Source organism: Microplitis demolitor, chromosome 1 (genome assembly GCF_026212275.2).
Source record: "Microplitis demolitor isolate Queensland-Clemson2020A chromosome 1, iyMicDemo2.1a, whole genome shotgun sequence".
Lineage (NCBI taxonomy): Eukaryota > Metazoa > Arthropoda > Insecta > Hymenoptera > Braconidae > Microplitis > Microplitis demolitor.
In genome coordinates this window covers 5,942,169-5,969,290 of record NC_068545.1, presented here as the reverse complement: position 1 = coordinate 5,969,290, position 27,122 = coordinate 5,942,169, and the positions used below count along the sequence as shown (strand labels likewise).

Here is a 27,122-nt window from a genome sequence, read left to right as displayed (position 1 = left end):
TATATTAATTAACAATTTCAGTTTATTATCAATTCCGTATGAATATAAAAGACTTCAAAATCAGGGGTAAATGTTTATAACTAATTTAGTGTTATGGTTCTCAATTCACCAATACAGTAGTTTTAGTATTAATTTAATATTTACTTTAGTCAATATGTCAAACAAGCTGTTCTGCTAATATTGATAATTATGTTAACATTTAATTAAATTAATATACAGTTGGCATGACAGCTCCCAGTACATGAAATATTATTTGCCTTATCAAATAAATATAGAATTCTATCGTAAAATTTATTTTTAAAATCAAGTATCAAAATAAAAAATTTACTGTCATTTTATAATTTTTTTATCTTTTTTTTATATTGTCGTACACAAAAAAAAAATTTCCGTCGCAAAAAATTTTCACTTGTCCCGAAAAAATCTTTTCATTATAAATTGAAAACATAAATTTTCTTGGGACGAGAAAAAATTGTCTTGGAGCAAGAAAAATTTTTTGAGGCAAAAAAAAAGTTCTTGCGTAAAAAAATTTTTTCTAGTTCTACAAAGAAAAAAAAATTCTCGACTAAGTAAGTACTCTCGATTCAAGAAAATTTTTTTGAAATCTTCAATTTTCTCGGACAAAGGAAAAATTTTTTCTGATCAAGAAAAATTCTCTTAGCGCAAGAAAATTTTTGTCTTCAATTCATAATTCAAAAAAAATCCTTTTTTTTGTATAGATTTAGATTTATTATTTAAATTTATATTTTATTTATTATTATCAGCAATATAATATGACATAGATATAAATATATGTATAAAGATATAATGATTAGTGTCAATATTAATAAGTAAATATTAAGTCAAATGTAGATTGAACATAAATTATGAATAAAATAATGTATGCTCGTCTTCTCAACAATCACATCACTGAATACACAGCAATTACTGTGAATATTTTGACACGATATAAATAATTGTATTATTACACATACGTTAATTCAGTGCAACTGTATGAATATATTATTATTAAGATAAACGTGTTAACACATCTATATTTATAAATAAATATCACAGTAATACCGATTCCGATTATAATGTTTATTTATAAATATTTTTTATTGTACTACTGATAAAAAGAAAATATAAATAATGATTGAGCTATAATTATGAATTAAAGATAATTAAAAGTCATTTATTTGAATAATTAAATTACCATTTATCATAATTAATAATAACTTACTACTTTTATTTTTTAAATATAATCAACTGTAAAAATTATTTATCCTTATTTCACTTTTACGCTACACAGTAATCATTTCTCACTTAACGTGCTGTACTTTTTTAATATTATGGATATATTTTTTTTACTCAACTTTTCATTGTTTATGAACGATAACTAGTCTTTAAAAATACATTTGTTTACATTTCTTATTTTTAATCCAGTTAACGACCTTAGCTTTTTTTTAATATGATAAATTGAGTTATAAATATCTGTCATTATTTCTATAGTACAAAAAAAAAAAAAAATTTGTCTTAAAATATTGAAAATAAATTAATATAAGAAATTTTTTTACAAATATATTTTTTGCTATAAACTCAGTCTCAATTATCGATGTACCTGAAGATCGGAACGTTTTTCACACAACGAAAATGAAAATTTATGTAATTTGACTCTAAAGGCGACCTTAAGGGGTAGTTTGGGGTGGCCTGCAACTATCGGCTGACGCGAAATATTTCAGAAATCTAATTCAGTAGATTTTTTACTTTTCATTTCGTTTTTTTTTATTTTCGATCCTCGAAAAATATTCTGATTGTCAGGTACATAATTATTGACACTTCATTTTAGTTCTCAGCTTTTTAATCTTTCAAAGTTATATGTAAGGGATGACGGGCGAAACGAACCAGCCCATAAATTTAGTAATTTTTTTTTTTTAAATTATTTGTACCCGTCATTTAATGTCAATTTTTGTGCAATTTTGAGTGTCCCAATGTTTACAGATTTTTTATTAGGTGTTATCAAGTATTTCAAAATTAATAGTCTGGCCGCCGTCAGGTCGCCGACATGGCTTTCTTTTATAAGGTAGTCAATGGTATCATTGACGCCCCTGACATTTGCAGCAGCTTCGAATTCGCACCTGCCAACTTTATGCTAAGACGTAAAGAATTGCTAAAAATAACGAAATCAACCAAAAGCTACGTAGTGAATAGACCACCTGACAGAATAGCGAATCTTGTAAATACTCTAAATGGCGATATTGAATTTTTGGTGGCACGTTTAACGCATTCATACCAAATATTAAAAGACATTTGCTTATTTACTCTGTAAACATGAATAAGTGAAATAGGTGAATACTCACTAATTCTGAGTGCCAATCGAACCACTTTTTACAATAAGTGGTTCGGTTTGCACTTGAAATTAGTGAATATTCGCCTATTTCACTTATTCATGTTTACAGAGTATATCTAACTTTATAAAGTTTTCTCGTTTTTCTAATTAAATTTTAATTAATTTTTTAATTAATGATATTTAATTTTATAAATTCTCTTTGATGTACATTGCTGATGAGCGTTAGTTGATAAATAAATAAATAAATAATTAAGTAGTTAAACAAATTGAATCTATTAAATTAGATATTTTAAAGATTCAAAATAATCTGTTATTGTCTATGTTTTTAACGAAAATTATAATTTTTGCTATTTACTTCGATTCTTATAGATATTTCAGCAAAATAGACTCAAGATTTAGATTCAACGGATCGAACACTACATAAAAATCATGATTGATCTATTAATCTAGCTCTATAGAATTTATTTTATCACAATAACTGCAATTTTTTGCTAATTATTTCAGATTTTGATGGCTTTCCAGTCTTGTAATTTTTTATTAATTTTAAATTTTAACAATTTGTAAATTAATATAAATTTAAAGTTTATTTGGCCCATTAGCCCTCAATTTTTTGCTAACTTTTGAAACTTTCAGATTTTTTTGCAATTTACTTAGATTTTAAATGGCTTATGGTGGAATAAACTTCAGATTTGGATTCAGCGGACCAAAATACATAAAAATCATACTTGTTCTACAGTTCCATAAATTTTTTTCTTACCAAAACTGCCAATTTTTGGCGATTTTTGTGAGTTTTCTAATTATTGACAAAAATTACAGTTTGGTAGCAAATTTATGCCACCCTGAAACCAATACTGTAAACATTACACTCTATACACAGTAATTATTAAAACCAATGGACTAAGAAATAAAATACAATAAATTTCACCATTTATAATAAAATTTTAACTTTATCGACTAGAAAAAATTCTACATATTTTAAATCTTTGATCCGCGAAAGTTTATAATTTTAACAGTTTCATATTAACAGCAAAAATTGTTTTAGATTGTTTTTCAGACAACTTTACTTGTAAAAATTACTGAATGTACTGAATTAATTCCCGGACACTTCATTACTAATTCAAATAACGATTTCAAAAGTTTTATTAAATTCCGTCTGTGACATTTACGACATTTTAATTTTTAAATAAATTGTTTATAGATAAAAAAAATTTCTAAAAAACCAAAATTATTATTTTATCACTAGTTCATAAATTTAAAAACTTGATGTTATAAAAAATGATTTCAAATCAATGACACTATAAAATTTTTAAATATCATAAATAAACTAATTGCTCGAAATACTGGTTATAAGTATATAAATTCAACATCTATTTAAAAGCAACATATCAGTGAAGTTAAAGAGATTTTCCTTAACGATATCTATATCACTTCAGACTTTGACGGAAGGTGAAAGTCGTCGGATCTCTGCGGTCAGCTGACTGTCGAATCAAGAACTACTATATAGTAAAAGTAGACTATACATACATATATATATATATGTATATATATATATATATATATATATATATATCCTAAATAAAAGAGGTAAAAGAGAAAGAAAAATAATGAAATAAAAATAAAGACATTGGAATAAAGAATATAAAAGAGACTCAAGTATTAGACCGCGAAAGCGACCAACATTATCCTCAAGAACTAGAGCTTTTGGCTTTATTATCTGATTCTTCTTCCGTTAACATCAGTTTCATTTTACCTCGAATAAATAATCCATCTTTATCTAAATTTGCATCATTAAAAAACAAACGGTGGAATAAACAAAGCGCGAAATATAAAATCTTGTTGATGTTATGACGAAATAATAACCATTTGAACATAAATAAAACAAAAAAACTTTTTATGGACATAAATAACATGAATTGAAATAAATATTAAGACTCCAAATCAAAGTACAAAGGATAAGACCAGAGTTTTTTTTATTTTTAAAATTACTTAACGAACACCAAGGACACGAAAGCTATAAAAACATCTATCATGACATAATGAATCATGATTCATGAGTAATCTCTAATCTGCAGTAATGTATTACCTACACATATGGTACTTTTTTCTTTTTACATATACTACTATTATTATTATTGCCAGAGTAATAATAAAAATATATATGTATGAAAATATGTTAATTAATTAATTAATATACAGTAATAATCATTACATGTGACTTTGTGACGGAAAAGAAATAGTGTGTAACTACAGTATGACACAATTGTAACACGCGAGAGAATGGAATACAAGTAAAATAAAAATTAAAATTAAAAAAAAAAAGAGAGTGAGCAGAGACTGACATCGCTACACGGTGCACTGACCCAGCTGTCTCATCAAGCATAGTCTGTCACTCTTGGAAACAACCCACAATTACTACCATAACGTCAATATGTATATATATATATAGTTTTATTTTATAATTTATAAATAAACTTTACTATTATTTATTAATTATTAATGATACCGTAATTACACATCTAATAATTTTTGAATTTTTTTAAAAATAAATTTTTAAAAAAATATTTCAAAAAATTGCACTCATAGTTTTTTTATTTTTCTACATGTGTATTTTTTTTTTTTTTAATTTTTGAAAAAAAAACCGAAAATTATTAACTGTCTGTTTACATCAGAGTAAATTATTAACTATCCTGAAGTTAGACGAAAACAATTTTCGAATTTTTTTTTTAAATTTAATTTTAAAAAAAACTAAAAATATGCACATGTAGAAAATTTAAAAAACTATGGGTGCAATTTTTTTCTTTTAAATTTGTTTTTAAAAAAATTCAAAAATTAGACGTCGGCTAATTTCAGTATGAATTATTTTTAACCTTTAAAATTAAAAGTAAATAAATGACAAGTAAACTTACCCGATGTAGTTTAATATCACGGCGAACCAAATAAATGTTAAATTCCAAAAACAATAATTATGATTTAAATAATAATTATCACAATAACTTGTCATTACACCATAATTTAAAAAACATAAATTAACGTATCTACGTTTTAATGAACGTTATCCCGATGCACGAATAATAATTATTAATTTTACAAATATATTTGTGCGTCATTGACACACATTTGAATTTAAATAAGAGTTTAAATATTCATATGTATCTTTTAACCCACTGATAATTACAACACGACAATATATGTATATATGTATATTTATATGGATATATAAAACGCGTACGCGAAAGTTTAAAGTTAACCGTTTATATTTTTTAAAAAACCGGATTATATATTCGGATAATATAATAATATATGTATATATACATATATATATAAACAGGATGTGTTACAAGATGAAGAAAAAAGAGAGAGCACGCGCCCGACCGCACACGGACGAAAGCACCGCACTGACTGACTCGCGAATTCTCTTTTCCCGTTCACTAAGCGATAAACAAACCTCTGTGCCCTTGTCCCCACCATTACTCGCTCTCGCTCCCGCTCTGTACTCTAACTCCATATCCAACCCAACCATCTATTCTATATATATATATATAGATATATATACACTCTAGTCTCCCACGCTCTCACATTATCTCACTCAGTCTCCCCACATTTATCCAGCACCCACTTTTCATCGTTTCTTTGTTACTGTCTACGCGACACCATAAGTCCGAGAGAGTTAAAAAGACTAAATGTCTATGTCTGTCTGTCTATATTGTAACTAAATTATTTCTCCCTCTTTTTTTTCACAAACTTCAAAAATTTATTTGTAAGCCATAACGCGGGATTTAAATTCTTTGTTTTAAATGTATGAAAGTTATAGTACTGAGCAACGCAGCTGACAGTTGTTTATTTTCATTTATTAAATAACTTAACCTGTAAGGGTATAACCTGATTGAACTGACAAAATTTAAACATTCCCTTTAAGGTCAGATGTTTTATTTACAGTGCGCATGCGCGGGTTTATAGGTAAGGCAGTACGCATGCACGCGGTAAAATTTATTTATTTCAAAAATGGAATTTTAGCGACATCTTTGTAGGATGGAGGAAATTAAATTTTTGATGTTGGTCGGTAAGATTTAAAAATGGCGCTGCGGTTTTAATTTTGAGTAGATTTCATGTCCGGAGAGTAAAGCAGCACTGGGTTCTTACTCGGAAAGGACAATAATTTCTTTTCTGCAGCGACATTCAACATGGTTGGTAGTTTTGTTATAATTTCTGTATTTTAATCCGGTTCTTAAACTGCAATCCTTTTTAAAATTTCGAAATTTATTAAATCTGTTGATTTAACTATTTTTAAAGTTTTTTTTTACATATCTATGTCCATTATTTGTTTTTTATGTGCAAAGTTTTATGTGGACGTGGGTGCCATCAGTTTTGTTGGTTAAGCATTTGATGACTTGTTTGATTATTGAAAATTAGAAAATAGTTTTATGAGTTTAATACAGTGGATATTTATATAAATGATAAATAAAATTGATATTGAAGTTCATAATTATTGTTATTTTTTTTTTTATAGGGTCGTGTACGTACCAAGACCATCAAAAAGGCCGCTCGGGTCATCATCGAGAAGTACTACACCCGCCTGACTCTTGATTTCCATACCAACAAGAGAATATGTGAAGAAATTGCTATAATTCCTAGCAAGCCTCTTAAAAATAAAATTGCTGGGTAAGTTACTGACTTTAATTTACTTGTTTACCTCGTTTACAAATTTTTTATTTATTTTAAATGATTACTTGCAAACTTTAGTGGTCTTAGATTATTTATATGAGTACGAATGTAACAAATATCAACATATTTTAAATTATTAATAAATAGAGTAAATAATAATTGAAATAGTTGCCGAAGTGAGGCGAAAAAAATTTTTTGATTATAAAGCACACTCTGATGCTTCGCGTCATGAATCGTGCAATTAATAAAATCAAATTTTTAAAAAATACACATTTACAAAATTTTTAAATTAATAAGTACATTTCTTACAAATATTATTTTTTAAACTATTTACTCTGTTTATTTGTAATTTTAAATTTGTCTGGCGTCTGTAACATTCACACTCAATTTTTTAAAAACAATATTTATTTTAACTATTCAAATCATAAATATCTAGGGTCAGTTTTTCAAACCGGGTTTATTATTTATCGGAGTTTTAATTATTACTCGTATATCTATAGATTATTAATGTATGTATACTAGCAATATTAATTTAAATCCGGTTTAAAAACTAGCCCTTAATTATGATTCTAAAGTTAGCTTACGTTTAATAATTTTTAGATTAATTTCAAAACAATAAATTATAAAGAAAAAAATATTTTTAAAAATTGCACTTATAGATTTTTTAATTTTCTACAAGTGCACTTTTTTTTTTAATTAATTTATTGAAAAAAAAAAAAAATCCGAAAATTTTCTATTGTCTGTTGATTTCAGGATTATTCTTATTTATATTAATCATTAATTTGTTTTTTTAATATTTTGCTATTAAATACTTTTTAATTGAATTTATCAAAATATTAGTGATTGTTATTATTAACTAAATCTTTACATTCCTATGTACTAATTAAATTATAAAATATTTAACATTTTATTTGTGTAAAAAATTTTCAACGACTTAATTTAATTTATAGATTTGTCACGCATTTGATGAAGAGGTTGCGTCACAGCCAAGTTCGTGGAATCTCCATCAAACTTCAAGAAGAAGAAAGAGAGCGTAGAGATAACTACGTTCCAGAAGTTTCAGCTCTCGAACACGACGTTATTGAGGTCGATCCTGAAACTAAAGAAATGTTGAAGATGTTGGAATTCAGCAACGTTTCCGTTCTTCAGCTTGTCCAACCAACGACTCATCAATTCAATCGAAGAAATTAATTTTCCTTACTTTAAAAATTAAATAAAAAAAACACATTGAATCCGTCAGCGTTATTAATTTTCAATAAATTTTTAATCTGACAGACTATTTTATATTTTTTCAATTTACCATCAACTATTTGAATTTTTCCTCCGCCTATTCCTGTAAGATTTTACTCATTTTTTAGACGCATAGTCAGCAGATACTTTAGAATCTAAACATCAATTTTTGAGTGAACAATAACAATTTCAATATACTACTAACTGTCAGATATTCTGATTAGTCGAAAATTACTCGTTTATAATACATTGATTTAAATGATAATTAATGATTGTGTCACTTTAATTCTTTCGCGTATTATAATTAAAACATCCAATTCCTCAATTTATTTTACAATTTAAATAGACAATGAAAGTCTAAAACTTATTATAATATTCTTATTTTTTATAACACCTGAAAAATAATTATAAACTTTAAAATTGAATTTAATTATTCAAGCTGAAGAAAAATTTCAAACTTCACAAGGTAAATAAATTATAAATTCAAATGACAGTTTTAGTCTGCGAATGAGATCCAATAGTTTATTTTTTTTTTCTATTTACTGAAAATCACATCAATGCAAACATAAAAATAAAAAAAGAAAGTAAATTTTAGATGAAATTTAAAATTTACAAAATTTTATGATACTGAATGTAGCAGACATTAAAATAATTTATTTATTTTAAATAAACAAGTAAAAAACTTTAGAAAAATTGTCTTGATCTCAAAATTTTACTATACTTACAACTAATTTATTTATTTATAAAAATTTTAAAATTCTGTTTACTACTTTCAGTATCCGATTTATAATCTTGAAATTAGCAAACAATTTTTTTTTTTATTTTTTATTTTTTTTATTTTTTATTTTTTTTTTTTTTTTTTTTTTTTTTTTCCAAATTTAATTACAAAAATAAGAAAAACTAAAAATATGCACAAATAGAAAATTAAAAAAGCTATAGGTGCAATTTTTAAAAATATTTTTTTTTTATAATTTATCATTTATAAAAAAAATTCAAAAATTATTAGACGTCGGCTAACTTTAGTATCATTAAAAAAAAAAATAATTAATTAATTCTTATTAGGAAACTTATTTTTTTTTTTAGTAAAATCTCATGACAGTTTTTGTTCTTATTTTAAAAAAAAATTTTATACATAATTATAATTTATTAATTAAAATATAAAAAATAAAGTTCTGTAGGATGCAGTAAGAGTGCGCAAGTGTTGCCTTACCTAACTTTCAATACCTAAATCAACCTGACGACGCTATCATATATATATATATATATATAGATACCATACATATATAGATACACGCGAATCGTATACAGTAAAGACCCAAGACGAGGTCGATGTCGATTTGTGTGATCAGTTTGGGTAGTGAGTTCGAGTCTAGTCAGAACACAATAATAATTTAAATAACTGTATGAATTTTATATATCAAACCATACGTGGCGTGAGTTGGCCCTAAAAGGCGACATCATCGTCGCCATAAACTGGCGAAAAAACCATTTACTTGACCAGCATTTTTAAAACTACACATTTCATATTATATCTGTGACCGCCATTATAAATCCAAACGATTTTAAAGAAAAGAACAAGAGCTTAAATATTGAATTAATAATTTAAAAAAAAAAAATAAAACAAAAGACACAAAATTTATCACTAAATATATATTCAAACACGTCAGCTTGGGCCTCATTGGAAATCTCTCATTATTGACATCTGCTAAAGTATATAAAATAAAACTAAATTTAAATAATTAAAATAATAAATTTAAAAAATAATTATCTCTAATTATTTAGACTCGTTGCTGCTGCGCATTGAGCTCTCATTTAATTTATCTTTTTTTCATCACCACACCAATAAACTCCATCAGTTGCAAAGTAAAGTGTTGAGGCCTCTGATATGTGACAAATATTACGGGGTACTAAATGTACTTACGCGTGTACCCCCTATATCAGAGCAGAACCACGAAAATTACATACAAAATATAATAAATATGTGCGCAAGTATCACACCGGTTGGTAATTAATTAAGTGCTGAGTGAATTTAATTTAAAATAATTTATAAAAATATAAATAAGTGACAAGGCCCAGAAGGGCCTTTAAAGTACTTACAATAAATATAGTTAAGTTTTATATATTGTGTTCTGAGAAATGGAGTGTCCGCATCTTACACAGAGTGTAAGACTTGGGAGTAATGATATTGAATGGAATTATACTAAAAATTTACCTTTCGTTTGTGCAGGTAATTCATTTTTTTTAAATTTAAACTTTCAAAGCTTAAATTTTAATTTATTATTATTATTTCATATTTTTAAAATATTTATTTCAAATCTATTGTATTAAAAAGTCATTTTTCATTACCTTATCCCTTTCTTTACAGGCCATTACTCTTTTGGCCTTGGTACGCTCGTTTAACGAACAACCAACGGCATTTTATGGATAATGTTTTATTATTATTATTATTATTATTATTATTATTATTATTATTATTGGTATTGTTTATTTTCTATAATATTGTATTATTTAATACTGAATATGTAACACACGTTTTTTTATTTATTTATTTTTTTTGTTCGGTTTTTTTGCTCAATGTCCAACTTGGCAGCTATTACTCATGTAAAGATTCAAAATTTTTTTTACGTGTAAAGATATTGAACTCGTGTTTTATTATTTATGTATAAGTGTATAGAAATATATATATTTATGTATACATATATGTATTTAGTGTTTACATAGAAGACCTCGGTACAATTATCGTTCATTGTACACGTGCGCGCGCACATTTCATTGTAAAATCAATACTTAAAAACGCTAATCAGCTGATTCAAGATCTATCTTACATTAGTTTTGTGGTTACTTATAAGTACTCTTATTAATTTTGTATATTTATTTATACAACTCTTCCTTTTTTTTTTTTTTTTTTTTTTTTTTTTTTTTTTTATCCGTTTTGATATGATTTCTGAGTCCAAAACGGATATGGAAAAATCTAGTGAATTATAACGCCACTCCTTATTAAAAAAAAAAGTAAAGAAGAATAAGAATTGAAGGAATGAGAGAATGAAAATTTTTTAATTTTTATTTCAAATTTCCGAAGGAGTTTTCTTAGCGAATTTCCTCTTTTACTTTACGATTCTATATGACCTCGAAACTATACTTAAACTCAAGGAAATGCGCCTTTTTCTTTCTCCTTTTTATTATTTTTTTATTGCTGTCTATTTCCTTTACTCCCTTATAACTCGCGACCGTCTTTTATAATACACGCGAAAGTACAAAAGACCTCAGAAAATATTGATCTCCGTTGTATTTGTTTATGTATATTACTTATATTAAAAGAAAATATAAAGTATAGAGTAGGTAGGTTTTTGTAAAATTTTGTTCACTGCTATCTTACATTAAGAATGAAAAAATAAATTATTTTATGAAGAAATATTTTCTTGTCAAATTATTTTTTTACCAAGTGCAGTATTAAATTTTTTATCATAGACTTGAATTTCTGATACTGTGACAAAAAAGATTTATAAACTATAAGTTATACACAGAAAAAAAGTTGAGTCAAGATAATATTTTGGGACAAACGTTTTTGAAAATTATGTCAAGACTTTTTTAAGCAAAGAGAATTTGTCTGTTAGAAGAGATTTCTACTTTACCCGGTAAAATTGAAGTTTTCAAAAATATTTTTTTGGATCAAGAATATTCTCTTTGTCGGGAATTTTAAACTTCCCGCTATGAAAATTTAAAATTAAAAAAAAAAGAAGTTATTGGTTTTGGTCCGATTTTCAAAAATTTAATTTTCATCAGATCTTGACGTTTTGAAATCCTAGGAATTTGTTCTGGCTGTTTCCGGATGGATATCTGTGTGAGGGTGTGTGTAAAAACTTTTTTTGTCCTACGATATCTTTGGAACGAATCAACCGGTTTGAACATGCTTGGGTGCAATCGAAAAATCTCACCAAGACTTAGATCTGATTAGATTTTGAAGTCGATCAGTCGAGTAGTTTACGAGTTATATGAAAAATAAAAATTAAAAAATTATTTTTTTCATATAAATCATAAACTACTTTCCCAATTTGCCTCAAATTGAACTCAAATCTAAGATTTACTGAGCCTTTTTGACGACAAAAATTAATTTTTTTTTATTTCGAAGGGCTTAAAAATTTATAAATTATAACATTTTCGATCTTTCTAAGCTTGACAACAGCGGAAAGTTTAGGAGGTGGCCCACAGGGCCAACCGTTTTTCAGATTTTTTTTCTGTGTATAAAGAAAATTTAAATTTGTTTATATAATTTAATAGTGAGGTATAAACATGTTTAAATTTTAAAAATTAAACTGTCATGTCTGAGATCGAAATGAATTTGATAAATGATCTAGGGTTGGTATTAAAATTTCAAATTTTAATATGAATGGGGTAAAAAAAAGCACCAAGCTGAGACATTTGAGATATTTAAATTTAACTTCAATTTATTTTCAAAAAAATTTATTTACTTTTATAATATAAAATTATAAATTATTTTTAAAATGAAACAAAGTTTCTGTTGTCTTACAAAAAAATTCTTTAATTAAATTTTTTTTTCGTAAAATTAAAAATTTTTATTCAATACAATTAATAATTCGTCAGCACTTGATAATAATAATAATAATAATAATAATAATAAATTTATACATGGAAAAAAATGAATTATATAAATTTAGAAATGACGAGTGATACACGGATAGAAATGCAGGTCAAAATTAAATAATAATTACAATCACAATGAAAAATTTGCTCTCAAATAAAAAATTACAACCCATAAAAACAATTGCAATGATTTGTAGAAAATAATTTTCTTATTCCAATTATTACTATCTACACTGATAGAAGGATTTGTTTAGGAGTAATAAATTGATTTATTAAATTTTTCTCAACTGACTTTTTTGGATTTAACAAATATTTAGTAATTATTAACAATATTTATTATAATGAAATAAGTAACTTCTTTATTATTAAGAAATATTTTTAATGCTAACAAAGCCTTATTAACATAAAAGAAATATTTGTTAGCACCAAACAAGGCTTGTTAATATTTAATAAATATTTCTTAGACGAATTTGTCGGTAGAGGGCTACACACGAGCCTGTAGTGGTGTACAAGTATTAAAAAAGCTATATGCGTGTGTCGTTGCGACGTCATATTGTTTACTCCGTTCTAGCTTGCATTGTTGGTTAAACGTAACCTACAACTGAAGCTCTCATATACTTAAATAATATTTATATCAGAAGTATTTTGTAAATTGTCATCCATATTATAACTATGAAAATATGGAAGCCTTGTTAATTTTATTCAGTTCAATTTTAATCAAATATAAAACCATTAAAAACACATGTACTATCAAACGGATTTTATGTTATTTCTCAGCGTAGTTTAATATAAGAAATTTTAATTTGTTTATTCTAGTTATAGTGTTACGATGGTTGTTTTAGTTATTTTTGTTTATAAATACAAATATTAATGAATGTGTGTAGCTGCATGCAAAAACATATATAGATATATATTCTTGAACTGTGTGATTTTATGAATTAAATTTTAATAAATAAGTTAATAGATAATTTCTTAAATATAAAAAAAAAATTTGTTCAAATAATAAAAAATATATTAAATATAAAATATTCATTTATTAATTATTAAAAAGTGATTCATTAAATGTTAAAAAGTGATTTATTAAATACTAATAAATCATTTTTTAAATGGAAAGAAATCGTTTATTAAATATTAACAAATCGTTTATTAGATGCTAAGAAATATTTATTAAATACAAAAAAATGATGTTTAAGAAATGATTTGTTAAATATTAATAAATATTTCTTAAATAAAGCTCCGTTAAGAAATAATTTGTTAAATATTAACAAATCTTTTTTAATACTAAGAAATCCTTCTATCAGTGTAGATTGTAATTTTCACTTATTAAAATAATTACAATACAGCTTCGTTAAATTTTCGCTTGGAAAAAATAAATATTTACTTAATCATTTAAAAATAGTTCAATGTTACAAAAAGTAGAAATTGTTTTCAGAATTATTAAAAGTTAGCACATTAGTCGCAATTTTTGTTTCGTAGTTGATAAATATTACATCTCCAATGTAATTCTTCGTAGGTACTGTACATTTTAGAATGTCGGTAAGATAAATTGCTACTCCGAGCTATAAAATTAATATTTGAGATTGTAAAAATGACTATCTGGATTGTAAAAATTACTCGGCAGAATACATCTTTCACAAAGCGCATTAACTAATATTTACTAAGTACAATAGTCAAAATTATTGGTGCATTATAATTTTTATTTGTCGCTAGTAAATTTTATTTTGAATATAGTAATTTTTATAATCAACAAAAATTATTATTCTAAATAATATGTCGTAATTTTTACTTTGAGTTTTGTACAAGTTTTAATTTTATTTTTAACGTTTCAAGATTACTTCTCGGATTGTAATTTTTTTTTCAAATTAACTTGATTTTTTTCTTCGTGTATAAATAATAGTGATCAATAAATACTATCATTCTAAATAGTAATTTTTAAATTTATAATTATAGGATAAATATTAAAATTTATTGTCTATGCACGAAAAATTGATATTTGAACTTTAAAAATCATAACTTAGACATTAAAAATTTATGAAACGTATTATAAAATTTATTGGTTGCAATGTTGAAATTCACTGTATTGACAATCAGGTTCCGGGTTATAATTTAAAACACTAATTTTCAGTTTCTTTTTTTCCGTGTGTAATTAATAATCATAAATTAATTTGAACGTATAAACATAGCAGATAATTACTAATTATACGTTCTGGTCATAAATTGTTACTACCATTATTATAATATATATATGTACATAGTGTTAATTGTAATTATATTTAAAAATAAAATTTTGATAATAAAATTCAGTATGTGGAACGGAGAAAAGTACATGGCTGTGCTTACATTGCGGGAACGTGCATTGTGGGCGTTATATGTCTGGCCATGCACTGCAGCATCATGAGAAAAATACTCATCACTGTGTATGCATTGACTGTGAAAATCTATCTGTATATTGGTAAATTTAATTAATTATTTATTCATAATATAAATACACTGTAAAAAATTATGATACTGAAGTTAACCGACGTATAATAATTTTTGTAATTTATTCAAAATAATAAATTACAAAAAAAAAAAATATTAAAAAAAATTGCACCTATAGTTTTTTTAATTTTCTACAAGTGCATATTTTTAGTTTTTGCTTTTGTAATTGATTTGTTAAAAAAAAATCCGAAAATTAGTAATTGTCTACTAACTTTAGAAATGAGTGTGTGTGTAGCAGACATCAGACAAATTCAAAATTATAAATAAATAGAGTAAATAATTTTTAAAAAAATATTTATAAAAAATACACTTATTAATTTCAAAATTTTTTAAATACGCATTTTGTAAAAATTTTATTTTATTAATTGAATCGTTTAATTGAAAAAAAACCTTATAAGTCAAGAATACAAAATTTTTCAGGAAACACAAAAAACATTTTTCTGGAAAAACTTGCCATTGAAATAATAAATAAATAATTGAAGAGGATAATGTTTGCGTCTCTGAAAAATATTCAAACAAGAAAAATTCAATTTTTTAATTGAAAGTATTTAAAAAAATTATTTAAAGTTGATTGACTTATGGGGTTTCTCAACGAAGTGGAAGAAAAAGATAAAATCATTGTTTTTTTAATTTTTTCCACTCAAATAATTTATTAGACTGATAAAATAAAGTATATAATATGTATTTAAACTCTGAAACTCAGAAATTACAAAAAATAATAATTAATTTAAGTATTTTAATTAGTTATATTATTTTTTTTTTTCCAAAAAAAGCGCGAATTTTAAATAAAAAATAAAAAATTATTTCTATAAAACTAAAACTGCATATGTTTATTTGAAAAACCCCATACGTCGTTGACTTATGGGGTTTTTCAATAAAGTAAAATTTCTGTCACCCCGTTGATTGTTTTTTAAACACTGATTTGATGGATGTTTATTAATTTCTACGGAGGAACATCCAAAAAACTCAAAAATGCAAAAAACCCAATGTCGAAAAAACATGACTTATGGGGTTTCTCAAATAAACGATTCAATTATTTACTCTATTTATTAATAATTTTAAATTTATCTAATGTCTGCTACATTCACACTCATACTTCAGAAACATAAAAAATTGGGAGTAAATGCAGAGTGATTACAGATTTTATTTAAATTCAAATTTATTCCGATTCGGAATTTTAATATTAAAATAAACTCTTTTTAGGAGTGAATTTCACTCCAAACAGATTAAATCAATACGCGATCATTCACTCCGGATTTAATTCGTTAATTTTTTACAGTGTAAATAAAAAAAGAAATTTAATTATTTGTTAATCGTTAAAAAAAATTGATAATTAATTTCAGTTATTCATGTGACGAATATGTTGTTAATGATACGTCAACTGGTCAAATAGAAAAAATACGTCAAAATACATTTCGTAAAGGTGAACAAAAAGAGAACGATGAGAATTGGAGTTCATCGTCCTCATCAGGATTAGACAACGGCAATGGCGATACTGATTCAGATGCGATATGGAAGACTGAGGTGGTTGTACGAAATTTACGACCGCGCACACGTAAGAGACTTCACTCGTTTGATGAAACGAGCGGCGATAATCGGCCAGTTCCTAAACGACGGAGTTCTAAGGCTACCAAAGAAAAAAAAGTCGTTGGATTAAGAAATCTCGGCAATACATGTTTTATGAATGCTGTACTTCAATCATTTAATAATATCAGTCATTTTTGCGAGTACCTTACGCAAATGCCAAGTCTTGAGGGCATTGCCTTTGATGAACCACCAACTCACAGAGGACGGATTGTTGCTCCCGGTCGAGCTAAAGAACTGAGCGATGCGTTACTTGCTGAAGAGCTTAGAAAGGTACTAGTACTATTTCTTATTAATAATAAATTATAATTTTTTATTTATCTATTTTAAGCATTTCTGAAATTAAAAAAAAAAATACATACAGATGCTTTGGCTGGTTTTTAATATAGGATAGAAGTACCATTTGTGGCCACTGCTCCATTTTCAGACATTTAATACACTATTTTAATTAACAAAAAAGTGTAAGGTACCCGCGGGTAATAAGGTCTAAGGAACAGAAATGATATGTAAAATAACCGCCTCCACTGAAGGCTACTCTAGTAGAAGGGTCTTGCATAGAGATGTTAAGACAAATTTATAGAGTCCCGATACCACGTTCCCTGGCTTCTATATTTCATTATCCGTCATATGCTGTCGTAGTGCAGAAGAAATTATAAAAAACAATCTAGTCTTCTGACTCTTAAAAAGGATACTGATAGTTTTAGGTACTGTTGAGCAAAGCAATCTAGTCTTCTGACTCTTAAAAAGTATTGTCGCTAAATTTAAGTAATGATTCATCTCTAATACCAATTTTATTAAGTATAGTTAAACTATTCCAGTTTGTTTAACCCTTAGGCCTACCCTACCGTAGTAAAATAAGGCCTATTCGTATGGTTTTTGTAAAAGTATAATTTTTTGTTTGTTTATGGTAAAAATTACCATTACTTCATTACATTTTATGGCTAATGTATTGAAATAAAGATTAATGATACATTTCGATAATTAAATGCAATATTTTCGATGTTATTCAAAATTTCCCTTAGCTAGGCCTTATTACCCGCCGATACCTTAAAATAAAATTTTATTTTAACGGTGGGATAAAAAAATCTCTGAAAAAATCTTAAAAATTAATTATAACATTGCGTATTTTGCAAATTATTTTATTTAAATTTTTCGTCAAAACTGGCTCTAGAGTGGCCAGAAACGGTACCTCTACCCTGTAAGTAAAAAAAGAAAATTAAAATTTGAAATTTTTAACATTTTAAATCAACTTAGCAATTATTCAGTAGAATTTTAACCGAGGATTTAAAACTAACAACAGTAACTCCAGAGTAATTTAAATTTTCAATACTGTATTTGAATGTTTATATTTTGGAAAATGTTTTATATAATCTTTCGCTATGGTTGGCATATTCACTAAACAAGTTCACCTGAGTCCTTGTTTAGATATAATGAAACCTATAGATCTCAGTAAATTCTGAAAAACTATCATATATTATTAATTAGTTAAAAAAAGAAGCATAGTTCCGATTATTCTTCATCTAAATAAAAGCAAAGAGTTAAAGTTAATTATTATCTTTATAAATATTTAAAATAACTTTTTAAATTATAGTACGCGCAAAAACTTTCTCTCAATTGCGATATTTTATTACATTGCAAAATATAGTTATTAATATTGTTTTTTCTTTACAAATATATCTGATAAATATATTCATCATATTTATTTATTTAAATATAAACCAAATAATTAAAATGGTTAAATTGATAAATTAAAAATGAACTTTTAGAAAGTATAAAAAAAAAAACACCAAGATTACCCAGCCTTGGAAAATCGAGTTTGTTTCTCAGTCGATTTACGCCACTTCCTGCAGCGCAACAAGAGCCAACCCTCACCTCTTGCACTTACTCTTTCACATCTTCACACCCTGTCTCTTTCAATATACTATCGTTCTCTCATGAACACTTATTGTCATTAATGCTTGGCCCCTTGCTTGGTAAAGAATTTATAGTCTGAAGGACCAGGCATTAATGACAACGAGTGTAGTACTGATAATAGCGAAGTAACCTAATCTACAACTGTCAAATTTAACTTATATTTACACACAGCGATATTTTTTTAAAAATTTTTCTAATAAAAAATTTCTATATGTAAATAATAAGAATAGTAAACATTATTAATAATTAATTAATTAATATTAATTATCAATATTATTAATTTTACTAAATATCAATAAGTTAATGCATAGTTGTAGATGCAGAATTATTAATAATTTTTATAATTAAAAACAGTAAATATTTTTATAATTATTTGTTTTTTTTTTTGTTAAATTCAGTGTCAATATTTTTAATAATTTCAAGAATTTTAGTACACAATTTTTTAATAATAGCTGATGATTTTGTTACTAAATTGACACTTGTTTACACTCGATGTTTATTTTGAATTAGTGTTGTAAAATCGAATTCGAATAATCGAACAATCGATGTTTCTGTTTCGATTGGCAATATTTTTAATTGATTGTAAAGGATTCGAATTAATTGAAAAAAAATTGACTTTAATTTTTAAAAACAATTTTTTCAAAAATAGCTTTCATTAACGTTTGTGATGAAAATATTAATTTTTTGTTTCAAATTCAGAAGTATTATTCTTCGGTCAAGAAAAAATATAAAAGGTATAGATTCCCTTCGTCATTTAGGTATAAACTTCAAGTTCCAGCTGCCAACCTCTTTAAATATTTTGTTTATTTATTTATTTTTTCTTTAAAATATTCGATTGTAAACTTGAACGATGCTCTCAAATAATCGGTTCTTCTATAAAAATTTTTTTTTTTTTTTTTTTTTTTTTAATAATATAATAATTTATTATGTAACGACAGTCCATTTTAAAATTATTTTTGTCTTGTTTGTTTATTGATTCAATAATATACTTAAATCAATGATTATAAAATAAAATTTTTTAAATAAAACATTACCAGTGAAATTTTTCTTTTTATTTATTCCATTCGTCCCGTTTTAATTCGAGTTAAAAATAATTTTGTTTTTTATTTTTGTAATTTTGCGCCATTATTATAATTTTTTATTACTATTTTTTAGCTTTTTATTAATCAACCTTTTTTTTCATTGTAATATTGAACTTCACATTCAAATTTTAAAATCGATTTTCACAATCGAAAGTTGAGTTATCGATTGTACAACACTTGTACTTTCAAAGTCTTATATATTCAAACTACTATTTTGGGTTAAATATAAAAGAGCGTCAAATTTAAAATTTTTAACTGACTGAAAATTATTTTGTTAATTAAACGTTTACAAAAAAAAAATAAATTACTTATAATAAAAAACAAAAAGTTGAATCCCTACAAAGTTTTAATTATAAACTATGACTGATAAAATTAAATTTTTATAAAAATATTTTTTAAAAATGAAAATAAAAATATAACAATTAAAAATTTATAGGTTTTACTGGGCTTGAGTGTAGGCGGTTCAAATGGCCAAGCAATATCACCAGAGTGTCTCTTTCTAGTAATTTGGAAAGTGGTCCCACGTTTTCGAGGCTATCAACAACAGGATGCTCATGAATTTCTCACTTACATGCTCGATAGATTGCATACAGAGTTATTGCAACTCTTACCAAGACTCGGTCACGAACCACTTGGACTTCGTGGCAAACAGAGTATTGTTACTGCAGTATTTGGTGGTGCTTTACTCAGTGTGGTATGTAAATATATAAATTTATAATTAAATAGTAAACAATTCAGCCCATTTTAGTGTAATCAAAAAAGTGTAGAGATAATTTAACGTGAGTGAATGAGTCGAAAAAATAATTCCGATCGTAAGCACACACAGCGCCTTCGCGCTTGAGGTGTGCAATAAACATTAACTGTTAATTATTATCATGTAGGTACACTGCATGAACTGCCGGACAGATTCAAAAACTCACGAACCTTTTCAAGATCTTTCTTTGGATATTCCCGACAAATTTCAAAGAAGAACAGCGACGAAGGAACAAGAAGAAGTTTGCAGTCTGACATTCAGTCTCTCTCGTTTCTTCAAAGTCGAAGAACTTGCTGACAGTGAACTCTACTACTGCAATAACTGTATGGGAAAGCAACGTTCAACCAAGAGGTTCTGGATTCACAGGCTGCCTAACGTTAGTTGGCATCATCTAAACCCTCTACTTCTTCTTCTTATTATCAATATTATTATTATTTTTTCTCTTGGAATAAAAAATTTAACAAGATTTTGTTGCATTAAATTTAAATCCGTATATATAAAATACCAAACTCTGGACAGCACCTCAGCGTTTTTCTCTTCCAGGTGTTGTGCCTTCACATAAAAAGATTTAGGTGGTGCAATTCCTACCGCTCCAAGGTGGATACGCAGGTTGATTTTCCAATGGAATCACTTGATATGTCACCGTTTACTGTATGCGGATCTGCTGGTGTAAAGCTCGTCGCACAAAATAGTCATCTGTATGATCTTGCTGCCGTTATTGTTCATCATGGATCAGGGTGAGATTATTATTATTATTTTTTTTTTTTTAAATAAACTAAATATTTTTACCCTATCAGATTCATTTAGACAAAAAAATTTAATTATTGAATTAATTAAAATAGTTGAAAATTTTTTAATAAAATCATTTATTGGAAAAATAATAAATACTAAATTACTTTTTATTCTGGAATTTAAAAATACAATATTATTTAAGTATTTATGGTTTAATTATTGAGGCGATTGCGTGTTAATTAAATACAAAGAAATTATTATTTGTGCAAAGTTATGATGTCATGGTAAAGCTGGATTAATGAGCTAGTATTTGGTATAATTCCGGAATGATAGGAAATGTTTAAAAAAAAAGTTCAAAAATAAAATACCTTATTATATATATATTAGGGTAGCCCAAAAAAATCGACTATTTTTTTTTCGAGTCTCTTATGAAAATTTGTTGGTTTCCAATGTTTTAAGAAGCCTCTCCAAAAACAGCTCGATAAAAAATTTTCAAGTGGTCGCTCACGAATTTTGAAAATATCAAAAATGATCGAAATTTGAATTTTTTATTTCAAATTTTTTTCTTTCTCGTGGCAGCAATAGTTTATATTTGTGAAATCATGACTACGCTGAAAATTTGAGCCCAAAATTTAAATATTTAAACCTCGCTCAAGAATTTTGAATGTTTCCAAGTGCTGTCTTTTGAACTTTTTCGAGCGACTCTTGAATATTAATAATAAAGCTTCTCGATTTTTTTACCATCAATTTGCATCACAATCAATGAAAATATAACCCGAGAAATAGAAATAATAAGTTATTCACATACTTTTTTATTCTTTAATTCAATTTTTAGGTTTTTTCGCTTATTCAAAACTTACCAAATTTTATTGTTTAAAACTGTCCTGTATATTTTTAGTTATGCAAAAGTTATATTTTAGAGAAATGACAATAATTGAGTTATAAAAAAATACAAAAACTTATTCAAAGTATTAGTTACATATTATTATCAGTTAATATTCAAAATTCTTGAGCGCTGTTTAAATATTTAAATTTTGGGCTGAAATTTTCAGTATAGACATGATTTTACAAATATAAACTATTGCTGCCACGACAAAGAAAGAATTTAGAAGTAAAAAATACGAATTTCAACCATTTTTTATATTTTCAAAATTCGTGAGTGACCTCTTGAAAATTTTTGGTTTTAAACTTAGTGACTATAGCCAAAAGCTCATATAAAAATATGAGTCCTTTTAAAATTACTGACTCAATATTTACATACATTTGCATGGAAAAAGTAATTGATTAAACAATTAAATTTAAAAACATCAAAAGAAAGTATGATTTTTTTTTATTTTTTTTTATTTAATAAATTTTTATTTGACCCTGAAGCTCAGCTCCCTAAGGGCCATAATACATAAAATATACATTAAATTAAATTATAGTATAGTATAATATTAATAATTATTTAAACTATTTAAATAGAAATTGTAAGGGAATTACAAATAAGTTACAAATAAGCTACAAATAATGTTCATTGACTTGATCTAAAGAGCATATAAAGCAATATAAAAGACAGTTCATATGCACACATGTATACATGAGTTACAACAAATATATTTTAATTATTATAAGTATTATAATTATTATAATATTAATATTATTATTAAAATGATTTAATTAATGGAATGTAACTTCATAAAAAAAAATTCATAAAAGAATAAACGAATGTAAATTATTTTTAGTGCTGGCACTGGACATTACACTGCCTTTGCTGTTCACGACGGTCAGTGGTTTCATTTCAACGACAGTAGTGTACGACCAGCGAGCTCCGAATCTGTTGCCAAGTGCAAGCCTTATATTCTTTTTTACGTACGCCGAGAATTTTCAATTCCACCGCCATTGTGACATCGTCGTGTAATTGCTAAAATTCCCACTAATGGTGATAATAATAATCAAGACATAGACGATGAAAATTCAACTACTGCTACTGCTGCTGTTACTGCCGCCAATGCCGCTGTCGCTGCTGCTGCCGCTGACGAGTATGAAAATGAAATCGTTGGAAAACATATAGAAAGTGAGATTAATGAGGATGATAATTAATAAGCGATTCAACCGTAACAAAAGTCTGCGTACTTTAAATAGATTAGATAGAGAAACGTTGCATCCGCTTATTTAAATGCCTCACTAAAATACCGCCAATTTAAATACATGGGAAACAAGAACAAAACTTAGTAAAATTACATACGTTAATTTTTTTTTTTTTTTTTTTTTTTTTTTTTCACGCCTCATTCTTATTCACTTCTGTGAATTATCTGCCCAATTCTATTCTCGGGTTTTCCACAACACGTCCTTCCTTTAAAAATAAAATCATATATTTAAATATAAACCTTCTAAACTCCGTCCTAATTGTGGACGATTAAAATAAAAAAAAAAATAATCATTTTTTTATTTTATATGTTTAATTATTCGCTTTAGTGTTAAGCGTAATTCGATTTATGTGCATAGAAAATTATTATTGTATTATTTGATAAAATCTATGCACGCTTATTGCCAAATTCGTTTCTCAGATTAAAAGAAAAAAAAAAATGAATAATAATATAATAGGATTTTGAATTAATTATAAAAATAAATATGAAAAATATAAATTAAATAAATGATGACGAGCATACATGGATATTAAGTATTGATGATCTGCGAATTAAATTTTAATTGACTAAATACACAAAGAAATTCTATATTTTTCTAGATACCTGATGATTATGTAATAAATGAAAGAAAAAATAAATAAAAAGTTGCCAATCGTTTATACAATTTAAATAAAAATTAATTAAAGAACGGTATTTACTTGTGATATAGAGAAACGAAGGCATTAATATTTGAATTTATAGTCATAACAAATATGTAACACATATATAGGTTTATTATGTATGTATACATTAATAGATATCAATGTATATTTATAATTCGTAATGCGAGTACGTAAAATATTTAATATCGAGATTAAAGTTATCAGTTTATTGTTTATTATGTTCGGCATTATAATTATCTATTTTATTTTTACATACAGTAATACTATTATATAAATATATATCACAATCAGCAGACTAATTTTACATTATATAAAAAAATAATAAATATTATCCCGTTTAAAATTCCCGCCATTCTATTTAAATTTATAATATTTTTAATATTTAAACTATTATTGTTGTAAAAATTATAAATTACTATTTTAAGACTTAATTTATTTTTACGATGGAAATTATGGGATTATATATATAATTTAAATTTATGACGTTTGAGCGCATTCTCACTTGAGTAAAAAAATTTCGTTTCAAAAAGATTCTAAAAAAATCTGATATGTGAAACTTTTAAACTTAAGAGAATATGCAATCTATTCTCTTTCTTACACTGATAAAAAAGTTGACTTGATTCCAGAGCGAAAATTTCCAATCAAGAATTCCGTTTTGAAGAAAATTATTTTCTCTTGAATCAAGTCAACTTTTTTATCAGCGTACAAACATGTGAACAAACGAAACGGGCCTTGTTACACTTACATTAGCAAATGGAAATTTCAAATGAGCCGCTTTCAGATATAAATTCAAATTTACGAACGAGGTGTATTTCATATTTTTTAAAACGTATTTTTACTTCATTTTACGCTCATTTTAAAAAAGTTTCCATCAAAAACTAGTAATATGATAAGAATAAAAAAACATTCATAAAAAATTCCAAATTAGAGGTTTTTAATCTTTTTTTAAACGAGAGTAAAATTTTTTGATTTAAAATTCACTTATATAAAGCCCTAAGTAAACTTTTTTTTACTATAAAAATTACCTAAGTTCCACTCAAAGTTTGTCTCAAGTTTTGAAGTTCCATATGTCAAACTTTTTTGAAATTTTATTGGAAAATTTTTTTTTACACGAGCAGTGTCCTCCACTTTTTAAAAAATTTCAATGACTCGACTGTCATGAGCGTATAAAAATTTAATCAATCAATTAAAATAAAATTTTTAGCATTAATTAAGAAGAGAACGCAGTTGCAATTTCGCTGATATAGATTTTTAAAAAATTACTTACAGTTAATATCAGTAGGGAGTTAGAAGAAATTTGTTGAATAAATTTCAGTAAATTCTTGATGTCAATTTTATAATTCGAATTTACAAATTTCGTCGGCTAAAATTTATGCAACAAATTTCATTTAACTCTCAATTGTTAACAACTGTGAGTAATTTTTTTAAAAATCTATATTTCGTTGTCCTTTTTTCAATTTATGTTTTATTTGTTTTGAAATTAATTGATAAAATTTTAAAACTGTTATGACAGATTTAATTTTATTGAATATTTTTAAGGAGGGGGGGGGGGGCTTATTTGTCTGATAGATTGAAAAATTAATTAGTTAACTTAAATTTTTTTTGTAATTTTTTAAAATGAAGATCCGGAAAAGTTTTGGGCAAAAAGGTTTACAATTATACTGAACAAATAATATATTAATATGTATCTGCGTAAGAACTGATCGTTCAAGTAACGAAAAAAAATATTTAACGCAGAATTTTTTTTTTATTATAATAATTCTTCATTTCTTTTCATGTCATTTAATTGTTTTGTATTATCGATATTAATATTAATATTATTATAATTATTCATAAATAGTTATTTAAATAAGAAAACATATTCATAAATCGCTGTCATTTATTAGCCTATATCTGTTGAATAAGGGAAGGAAAAAAAAAACATAAATTAAAATCTTCAATGGCTGTTTTGTGATTATTTAAAAGACTTATTTTTTCTATAATTACTAAAGATATAATTAAGGTATTAAATTAAGTTGGAATATGTTAGCCGAAGGAATCATTTATTAATTATTATTATTATTATTATTATTATTATTAACAATTAATAATAAAATTTAAATAACAAAAAAGTAAGAAAGTTGCAAACAAGTTGAATTTACTGTACTGAAGGGAAAGGGAAGTTACTTATTTATAGACAATTGGGATGAGGAAAAAAACACGTAAGTGTATGATAGCTGAAGTAGAAAAACGAAAAAAAACATAAATAAATAAACCTTGCCTATGTATAAATAAAAAATGTGGTTGAACACTCCACAGATATCTTGGTGAATAAACATCTGTTGAAAAATAAATTGCTGAGCTTAATTATTGTTTTTATTTTTTTTTTATGTAGATTTTATACGCAGAGAATTTTACGGTTTTTTTTTTTGTACATAAAAAGTTTATAGAAAAATTACTATATCGTAGTAACATGAAGACATTATGGAATTATTCTACAAGTTACCGATAACGTAGATATTTTTAAAATACATGGAACAGAATTTACAAGGTGCATTGTAATTTTGACAAAGCATTAGATTAAGAAATTTTAATTTCTTGGATAAAATTTAATCTGTCCTCATGTTACTATGAGATAGTAATTTTTCTATAAATTTTTTTTATAAGTAATACTATAAAATTTTCTGCGTGTATAAATGTATTTATTACATTTGTCCTCATGGTGAATTGTTCAAAAAATTTTTTCATAGTCTATCATAATTAGCCGAGTAGGTTCCAAAAATACCATTGGTTCAAAAATTTATATGTATACTAGGGTGATTTTTTTTTTTCGGTCCCCAGACGAAATTTTGTTGTATGTCAGGGAAAAAATTTTCTGAAAGTTGGAGCCCTTAATATTAATTTTAAATATTTTCTGTGAGCGTGAAAAGATTTTCCATTAACAACACACGTAAGATAAAAGCCCATACCCGCTCACTTTTTATT

At 25.5% G+C, this 27,122-nt stretch overlaps 3 protein-coding genes across 4 annotated transcripts in view; 2 read left to right on the top strand and 1 right to left on the bottom strand.

The window, feature by feature from the left end:
• LOC103569587 (furin-like protease 2) overlaps positions 1–6,220 on the bottom strand; it is a 279,017-nt gene extending 272,797 nt beyond the window's left edge. For both annotated transcript variants that reach the window (XM_008546940.2, XM_008546941.2), the window contains exon 1: positions 5,233–6,220. The gene's annotated coding sequence lies outside the window, so the exon portion shown is untranslated. The remainder of the gene's footprint in view (positions 1–5,232) is intronic.
• Positions 6,221–6,405: 185 nt separating this feature from the next.
• LOC103569586 (40S ribosomal protein S17) lies at positions 6,406–8,267 on the top strand. Its single transcript, XM_008546939.3, has 3 exons — positions 6,406–6,510; positions 6,834–6,985; positions 7,939–8,267. The coding sequence occupies exons 1-3, from the start codon at positions 6,508–6,510 to the stop codon at positions 8,177–8,179; spliced, it is 396 nt and encodes a 131-aa protein (XP_008545161.1). The 5' UTR covers positions 6,406–6,507; the 3' UTR covers positions 8,180–8,267.
• Positions 8,268–9,391: 1,124 nt separating this feature from the next.
• LOC103569585 (ubiquitin carboxyl-terminal hydrolase 3) lies at positions 9,392–26,490 on the top strand. The gene is made up of 8 exons (XM_008546937.3): positions 9,392–9,928; positions 10,001–10,445; positions 15,125–15,272; positions 16,645–17,158; positions 20,318–20,575; positions 20,763–21,011; positions 21,179–21,372; positions 23,092–26,490. Exons 2-8 carry the CDS (start codon positions 10,355–10,357, stop codon positions 23,252–23,254), a joined length of 1,617 nt encoding a protein of 538 aa, XP_008545159.1. The 5' UTR covers positions 9,392–9,928; positions 10,001–10,354; the 3' UTR covers positions 23,255–26,490.
• The last annotated feature ends 632 nt before the right edge of the window (positions 26,491–27,122 follow it).